Source organism: Capsicum annuum, chromosome 11 (assembly GCF_002878395.1).
Source record: "Capsicum annuum cultivar UCD-10X-F1 chromosome 11, UCD10Xv1.1, whole genome shotgun sequence".
Lineage (NCBI taxonomy): Eukaryota > Viridiplantae > Streptophyta > Magnoliopsida > Solanales > Solanaceae > Capsicum > Capsicum annuum.
Window position 1 is genome coordinate 217587055 of NC_061121.1, and position 9444 is coordinate 217596498.

General features: G+C 35.9%; 1 protein-coding gene across 1 annotated transcript; it reads left to right on the top strand.

The window, feature by feature from the left end:
- The first annotated feature begins 315 nt into the window (after positions 1–315).
- LOC107848023 (ATP synthase subunit d, mitochondrial) lies at positions 316–8772 on the top strand. The gene is made up of 5 exons (XM_016692676.2): positions 316–638; positions 3326–3407; positions 5051–5115; positions 8155–8241; positions 8351–8772. The coding sequence occupies exons 1-5, from the start codon at positions 468–470 to the stop codon at positions 8450–8452; spliced, it is 507 nt and encodes a 168-aa protein (XP_016548162.1). The 5' UTR covers positions 316–467; the 3' UTR covers positions 8453–8772.
- The last annotated feature ends 672 nt before the right edge of the window (positions 8773–9444 follow it).

Genomic DNA, 9444 nt, shown 5'->3' on the forward strand with positions numbered 1-9444 from the left:
GTCAAAATAGATCAGTCATTTCTAAATGGAGGGAGTATTAAAATAAAAAATAGAAGGGATAAAAATAAAAAGAGAAAAATACTATTACTTTCTCGAACTATAACCAAAGTTGCATGACACAACTTAATTTCATATACCCTCCAAAACTCAATTTTTTCATATTATTATTCATCTTTTGTGTTTACATGACAGCTTTTACGACACACTTAAATTACAAATTCTTTAGGCCAGGTAAATAAAAAGATGAACAATAATATAGTAAAATTGAATTTACATATAATAAGACCCCATAATGTGTTCTAACAAATTTGATTATAATTTTTTTTTTTAATACTGATTTATCTCATATAAAAATAAAATAAAATCAGAGAATAGGGGAAAAAGCCCTTTGAGTAGCTCACAACACATCAAACAAACAGAGAGCCGAAAGATTGCATTGGTTGAAGAGAAAAAATAGATCGGAAAAAATGAGCGGAACAGTGAAGAAGATCGCCGATGTAACATTTAAGGCAGGCAAAACTATTGATTGGGAAGGAATGGCTAAGCTTTTGGTAACCGATGAAGCTCGTAAGGAGTTTTCTAATCTCCGTCGTGCTTTTGATGATGTTAACTCTCAGCTCCAAACTAAGTTCAGCCAGGTTATGTACTGATTGCATTTTTATGCATTGATTTTTCTCTATTTTTCTCTCATTTTTGTTATGTAGTCATTGTGTTTTTATGGTATCTATTTTTCTATCATTTTTGTTATGTAGTCATTGTGTTTTTGTCGTATCGATTTTTCTATCATTGTTGTGGTGTATTGATTGCGCTTGTGTGTAGATCTAGGGTTTCATTGCTGGATCTATTCTCGGCTTGCTTTTTTTCCTTTTTACTGCCGTTGACATTTCGAGATTCAGCCGGCCTAGTGTCAATAAAGTGGTTGAGAACTATGAGGTCTTAGGTTCAAATTCCAGCGGGACGAAAAAATAAACGCTAGGTGAATTTTTTCGTCTGTCATAGTCTTGGTGGATAGAGTTTTGTTATCTGTTTGTTATTGCTGGTGGGAGGTGACAGGTACTTAGTTGAGGTGCGCACGAGTTGGGCAGCGCAGAATGTTTATTTTAAAACAAATAAACAATTCGATATTCAACCAAGTTTTCATTGACCGGAATAAAGTGGTTGAGAACTATGAGGTCTTAGGTTCAAATTACAGTAGAACTAAAAAAAAAAAACAGTAGTTGAATTTTTCCATTAGTCGTGGTCTTGGTGGATAGAGTTTTGTTATTTGTTTGTTGCTGCTGGTTGGAGGTGGAAGGTATTTAGTTGAGGTGCGCACGAGCTGGGCAGGAACGTTTATTTTAAAAAAATAAACAATCTGAGATTCAACGGAGTTTTTCTTTGACCACGATCTTTTCCATTTCTACTCTCGTTGAAATATTTGAGATTCAAGCACCAAGGGTGTAGCTTAGTGGTCAATGAATTGGTTGAGAATCATGAAGTGTTAGGTTCAAATCCCAAAGTAACGAAAAAAATACTAGGTGATTTTTTTCCATATGTCCTAGTCTTGGTGGATGGAGACATAGAGTTACCTCGTTAGCAGATAGAGTTATGTATCTGAATTCAAGGTCAAAGTTTAGATGTTTGAATCTCGAAATTCCAACTGTTATGGATGTTTGATTGATCATTTAGCATTCTTTGATGGATCCTTGGTAATTGACATCTGCTAGCAGCCGTTTTAGTTTTGTTGGGGACTTGTCTGTCAGTGTAGGGACCGTTATTGAGCATTTGATGATATATGAGCTGGAAGAGACTGGATTGTGTTCAAAGGATTGTATTGTGGCCCTAACTAGTTTGAGATTGAGGCTTACTTAGGTCATTAGTTCATTAAATAAGTAAAGACATTCCAGAAAATGCCAACCCTATCTCTGCCGACTTATCCAAGAAGCTACTTGATTGATTGATTGAACCCCTGTGATGTTTCTATGCTCAGCTTGCTTTTCTTTTCGCCCCTCTCAAAAAAGAAGATTGCAACTTAGCATTCTAAGAAATGTATCGTTTGGTGATTGACATCTGCTAGCAGTCATTTTGGTTTGGTTGGTGACTTGTCTGTTAGTGTAGGGATTAGTGTGAGCTATATAAAACTTTTTTTGATAAGGTAATAGCTTACTTGATTTATTTATTGAACCTCTGTAATGTTTTTATGCTCATTTATGGCTATATATATTGTAGAAACTATTAGTTTAGAGAAACTGTTACTGGAAAATCAATGATATTTTGGCTAGGAGAAAGTGGAATGTGTACAAAGGATTGTATGATGCCCCTAACTTGTTCAACATTGAGGCTTACTTGGTTGATTGAACCTCTGAAATGTTTTTATGCTCATTTATGGCTATATATTTGAACTATTAGTTTAGAGGAACTGTTATTGGAAATTCTAAAGGCCAAAAAAAAAAAAATTAAGGCAAAAACTGTTAGTAGAAATTCAATGATGTATTATCAAGAAGAGAGTGGAATGTGTACTAAAGGATTGGATTGCGGCTCTAACTAGTTTAGGATTGAGTCTCACTAGATCTATTGATTGATTCAGTGAGGAGCTCTGTAACGTGTAGTGTTGTTTACATGGTCATTTAGGCTATATATTTCTGGGCGAGCTTTGGAATTGTATTGGTTGAAGGATTAAATTGTACTGTTGAATTAGTTGTAATATCAGTTGGAATGTCCTCGTTGCCTTTCTTTGTTTTTAACTAGGCATTGCAAATTTGACTGCGTGATTTGAGTTTGGTGTTTCTGATCATTGTTCTGTATCATACTTCTATAGCTAACTTTCCTTGCCCCTATTTCAGTTGACTTTTTGTATGTGGGAGGATTTCTGTGTTGCCAATCTGTCATTACAAATTCAGCCATTTTCTTACTGTAAAAGAAAAGCCCCAATGAGCTTTTCTCTATGCCATTCTGTAGAGTTTTGGTTTCACTGATGCAATAAAATTTAAGTTGTGGAATTACATTGGATATGTTGTACCGTATGAATGAAATCTTTCTTTGGATTGGTGAAAAGCTTTCTTTGGATTGGTGAAAAGCTTTTTTTTTTCTGTAAGGTTTTGTATCTTGTTTTATTTGACTATCGGTGCTCTGAAATTCAACTAATAGAGATTTCCTAGTCAAGGTCAATACATCAAGTAGTGTAGTATTACTGATAAATAATGTGTTTTTTTGTGGATTAGATTTTATTACTGGCTTCTGTTTTCCCATTGCACTTTTGAACTTTTCTAATATATATTTAATCCAATGGACTTGGATAAGTTTTGAAGCTCTAACGGATAGGGGATTTCACTTCTTAATCATGCAGGAGCCTGAGCCCATTAACTGGGAATATTACAGGAAAGGAATTGGTTCTCGCTTGGTAGACATGTACAAAGAAGCCTATGAAAGTATGTGGAACATCAGGTTTCCTTTTATGTTTACGATCTTTTCTTTTCTTTGTGTCTTGTGTAGTCTTGACGGTGATAGCTCTAGCATAAATAGTTTGGTTAAGATGTACACTAGAAATTTCTTGTTACATGATAGTTAAGTCACAGACTCACAACTGACAGCACCGAGTATACTCTTGAGATCTAACATGGTCCAAGGACTCCATGTTTATTACTTCGGTATGCTTGGCTATGAAAGATTTTGTCTTCTGTTTTACTCATGATTCAAGTATGAGAAAGACTTAACATCTTTGTGTAGCTGTCAAAGTCCACCAGATTCATAAGTTTTGGATACCTTGACCTGTGAGAAAACCTGGATTTTGGCATAAAGGTAATAGACTTAAAAGATTATACCTTACGTAGCTCAAGGTGAGGGGAAGTTAAAGTTAAGTCTGAACTTGATGTCTGACATAAAATCCTGAAGAACTAAAGAGCATGAAGTATCCTTGTGGACGGTTATGCTGAATTATTTGTTTTGCTTAAAATTTTGTCTCTTTTTTATACGCTCAAATATGTTTTGAACCCAAAGAAATGAGGCATTCCCTCTCCAACTGCTGCAAGGCCATGTACAAAGTGCAAGCCTTTCAGACTAGAAAACTTAGTCTTGACATTGTTATTAGGTGATTGAACAACCAAGCAATAGCTTGTATAACAACAGCAGCTGCAACTTCCCTATCAAGCTTATGTTATGTGCTCTAGAATTCTTGCATTATATCTGGTTAATTGGCCATTGAACAGCTTCACAGAAGATTCTAGAATTCTTTGAACTGCTTGTTGAGTGAAATCTCACTTTGTTTGACGAGGGACTCAATCCACTGTGATTTTCTAGTAGAACTTTCAAGGAAATGTCATAGATCCTGTTTAAAGTACCTATTTTGTCCAGCTCAATAAGAGCCTTAGATTTTCCCTTACTGCATGGAAACATGGGAAACATGGAAAACATTTCAATTTATTCTCTTTTCCTCTCTATTGGTCTTCTTGTTGAGTAATTCATTTATCCTCAGCTTGTTCCACAACACTCTCTTGGATGCATAAATTTTTCCAGTCTCTTTTTTTTTGGGGGGGATTTGTTGAGTTGAACTCACAACTGGGAGGTTGGAGGTGGCTGGTGCTTTCCACTTTGACATACCCTCTCTTCTGAAATTTTTTTTTTAGTCTTTTCCCAAAATGACCCGCCAATGAACATGTACCCATCCCAACCCATCCTAATTTGGGTGGGTAAGGTGGGTTATATTTTCAACAACAGCATACCCAGTATACTCCCACCAAGTGGGGTCTGAGGAGGAGGAGGGTATGTGTACGCTGTCCATACACTACCTCAGACTGTTAAGGTGGGTTATATTTTCATGGGTTAAATTTCACCTACCTATCTCTTGTCAATTTTATTTGTAATCAGTTGAAATTTCGATTGTTTAAAGGCTAGAGAGCCTTGTAGTTATGCAATTCCTCTATCATTGTTGGATCATGCCCATTGCCTAATATTGTTTGGAAGATGCAATTACAATTATCTTAAGTCAAGTGATTCAACTTATATTTGTTATGTTGCTTCTTCAGAATAATGTATCCTCATTGGAGTTAGTGGTTTGAATAATGTTGTCTTGCAGGCATTGAGATCCCCAAGTTCGAGGACACAGTTACTCCTCAATACAAACCCAAGTTTGATGCCCTGGTAAGGAAAATCATGATACCACCCCTCTCTTCCCTAATCCTTTTGGTCTTGCAATTTCTTTTTTGTTTCCTAATTATTGTATCACTGTTGATAATCTAGTGGAATAGTTAGTTGTAAGACGGATTTCGTTTTAATATAGTGGTGACTAAGGAAGAACAAGATACACCCAAGGATGTCGCCTGACGATCAATGAAGTCGGTGAGAACTTTAGAGACTGGGTTTCAGATCATAGTGGTGGCAAAAGCAAGTGTTTTTTTCCCATTTTCAAGACCTTGGTAGACATAGTTGGCAGCCATGTTGCTTGGACTCTCCAAGATGCTGCTGGGTGTGTCAGATCCTCCAAAAGTAGTGCATTTTTGGAGGATCAGACATGAGTGCTGCAACATTTTCGGAGAGTCCGCAACATGGGTTTCCATATACCTGTGCCAGTGGGAGATGCAGAATAGTACAAAAAGTTAGAAGAATGCTGATAGTTCATTATCTCAAAAACAAAAAAGGCTACACTAGTACCAGGGAGCTAACAAAGTTCAAAAAGTTCTCAGGGGAATCTATGGATGAAAGGTTATGCCAACTATATTGATACAAAAGACACCTAGCCTTAAGGTGGGAGTGATTTGGAGTTGATAAACTTTCAAAACATCTGTTGTTCCTTTCTGACCACACGCACCAACAAATACTGGCAGGTATCATCTTCCAAATTGGCTTGATGGCCTTACCAACTCTCCATTTGCACCAGCACTCAAAGGCCTCTTTGGTGCTATGTGGCATTACCCCATTAATATTCAATATATACAGAAAAATACTCCATAAGCCACCAGCAACTGTACAACGTAAAAATAGATGATTGCTGGACTCAACGTTCTGATGGCACATGTAACATCTATTGGCAATCTGAAATTTCCTTTTCTTAAGGTTATCTCGAGTGAGGCAAGCTTCATGAAGTGCTGTCCCATTCAATTGTACAATGCTTTGAACTGAACTCTTACTTCTGCTAATTTGGATTCACCCCTGTTATAATTAAAGTTTGTAAGATAGAATCCTATGAATTGCACAATACTCTCAACTGAACTCTTACTTTTTTGCTAATATAATTCTTTAAGATAGGTAGTCTGTAGTCAGCCATTTACATAAAGGGGATCAACTGCATCAAATGGAATTAAAGGCAAAGTAGCTTTAAGGTAGTTAATGAAGTGATAACAATGCTATATACATATAAGAATGGCTTTGAATACATATACAGGCCCCTTAACTATTCCACTTTTTCCGTATAGACACCTTAATTAAGTCATGTACCTATCGAACCCTTTACTCCTTCACAAAATGTGCCAATTGAACACAATCGCTGATGTGGTGATGATGTGGCATGTGTAACACACTCTCCAAATGGAGAGTGAGAAGCCATAATTAGTCAAAAAGATTAAATATTAAAAACCCCAACCAGAAAAAAAGACACATAAAATAATTTTTTAAAAAAAAAAGGAAATAGTCACCATCTTCATCTTCTTCTTCATATCTTCTTCTTCTCCATTAATGGCTACAACCAAGAAAAAAAATATCAATTCAACACACACTCATATACAATAAGCAACAATAATCATTTATTTTTTTACTCCTTAAAATTCACTTTTAATGGCTACAACCATATACACTTCCAAAAGACGATGAATTATTCAGCCTATTAATGGCTACAGCCATTTTTAAAATTCACTCCATTAATGGCTACAGCCATTTATTTTATTTTTTAAAAAATCTCTTCAACCTTTAACACTACAAATTGCTGAAAATTTAGATCTTTGAAACATTCTTTCCAACCCCTTTTTAGAATTGAAGTCTACAATCCAAGATTTTAGGAGATTGTGCTTTATGGCTTTGAATTGTGGGATTTAAAGCTATTAAGGAAGGGATTGGATTATACTCGGAGAAATAGGAATTGGGTTGTTGCTTTAGGAGCTCTTGGTGTTACTGTTTATGGTGCTTATAGAGCTTATTGCTCACCTTCTATGGTTAGAAAGAGTGAGAGATTCTTGAAGCTCATAGGTGCGTTTGTTTCTTTAGCTGAGATGGTGTCTGATTCTGCTGATGTAATTGGGATTGTGTCCAAAGATTTGAAGGAATTTATTGCTTCCGACTCTGATGAAATTCCCAGAGGTCACAAGTGCGATGACCATGGGAGTTTTGCGAGGTTACCAGCAAGAAACTGCGAAAAATGTTGTGTCTGGGGCTACAAATTTTGGTCTTTTTGACCATGTTTTAGCTACAAATTTTGGTCTTTTTGACCATGTTTTAGATAAACTGTTTACTGATGCAGGGTCTGGTTTTGCTTCTGTAATTGTTGGGAGCTTTGCGAGGAATTTTGTTCTTGCTTTTTCTTCGGGAAAAAAAGGCAATGCTATTGAACATTCTGATATTGAATACTCTGTTCCAGGATGGATTGATGTGGAGAATTGATAATGAGATGTGGAAAATTGATTGTGAGCACTGCAGTTGCTGTTTATCTTGATAGAACAATGAATGTCAACAATGGAGAAAACATTGTCTGGAAGGGAAGAGGGGGGGGGGGGGATTATATATTTTTTAAAAAAAATTAAATTTAATTATATTAGAAAATTATTTTTATAATTATTTTAAGTTAAAATGCCATGTGTCATTATTTAATTCGTCACTTTGCCACATCATCAACGTGTGTATTACACGCATTTTACATTTTTTGCCACGTCAGCAAATTGGGCTCAATTGCAACCATTTATGAAGGAGTAAATGGTTCAATAGGTACCTGACTTAATTGAGGTGTTTATACGGAAAAAGTGAAATAGTTGAAGGGCCTGTATATGTTTTCCGTCTATAAGAATCATCTTGCGAATTGCATGTTTCAAATCTAGATTTTTAATTGGCTGTCTTATGATTGCATACTTATAACACAGACCTATGTACTTGTGTCCGCTTATATTGTGTTCATGTTCTAGAAGTGTTGATGCTAAGTTAAAATTTCATGTTCCAGAAATTGTTTTGTTTAATCAAGACATTTGTACAAACTTGCAGTTGGTGGAACTGAAAGAAGCTGAGAAGCAATCTCTCAAGGAATCTGAAAGATTAGAAAAGGAAGTTGCTGAAGTGCAAGAGTTGAAGGTGACACAAAGCTGCCGCTTAATTCCCTTTTATCTCCAGATAAACACATCAATTTATTTTTCTGGTCCTCGATATGCATTTTCATTCGTATCTCTATTTTGATTTACAGAAAAAACTCAGTACCATGACAGCAGATGAATACTTTGAGAAGCATCCTGAGTTAAAGAAGAAATTTGACGATGAAATTCGAAATGATTACTGGGGCTACTAATTGGCTTCATGAGCAGTTTTCTGGATCCTCTTGTGGGGGGTATTCTCTGCGTTCATCTGTTAGAAATAAAATGAAAGAACCAATTGGTTTGTCATTTCATTTGCTGCGGTATTTTGAAGAATGTGAACTGATACAATGTACTTTGGCTCTGAACAAATGCAGTCTCGAGTTGGAGGCAAAAGATATCTTGAATGGATGAGTTTTATCATAATTCCATAACTGAAGAAATCTTGAATTCTTTGATACTGAAATGCTCACCATTCAGTGTGAATTCTTTCTTTTTTCTGACCTACTAAATGCAAAGACAGGTTTCATTTCCATTTCTCAATATTCTTGTGGAACTTTTGTGTTCTTAGTTGACTGGTTGGGTTGACGGGGGATTTCTGGCTTTGCTTGTCATCGGATTATTTGACCTGAGAAAATTTGGCAGGACGAAATAGACTTTGATAGGGATGCATTAGGTTTGGTTAGGGTCCTCTTGTTTGACGGAGTAAACTAACCTAGCCAAATTAATCTCACAAATGGTGTTCGAGGAAGGACGAAATAGACTTTGACAAGAATACAATAGGTCTGATCAATATCAATGGGGTCGTCTTCCGTGATGGAGTACAACAACATACTCAATGTAAATATCGTCCAAGTCAAAGGGTGATATATAAAATGGGATAGGGGAATAACTATATTAATTAGGAAAGTCGGACAACGTTTAATCATCTACTAATATTCAACTCAATCTTTGACTTTCATATCCTCCTATCTAAAATTGTATACTTGATAAGCTTCATGTGGCATTATGCCTTCACTTTTCTCAAATTTTTTCAGCTCATTTCTACCTCTCCTCATGCTCATCATAGCCAACTTCTTTTGCCTCCTCACTTGGCATCTGTGCATCACCTCTTCACATGCATGAACCATTTGTCTTGCTTCAAATCTTCTTGTTCATTCACTTTCATGTTATTCCAAATATCTTCATTTCTAATTCTATCTCTCAT

Bases quoted from the DNA above. Each gene is read 5' to 3' on its own strand.
- LOC107848023 (XM_016692676.2), top strand. From the start codon at position 468: ATGAGCGGAACAGTGAAGAAGATCGCCGATGTAACATTTAAGGCAGGC. The intron at 639-3,325 runs GTTATGTACTGA...TTAATCATGCAG, and splicing joins TCCAAACTAAGTTCAGCCAG to GAGCCTGAGCCCATTAACTG. The intron at 5,116-8,154 runs GTAAGGAAAATC...ACAAACTTGCAG, and splicing joins AACCCAAGTTTGATGCCCTG to TTGGTGGAACTGAAAGAAGC.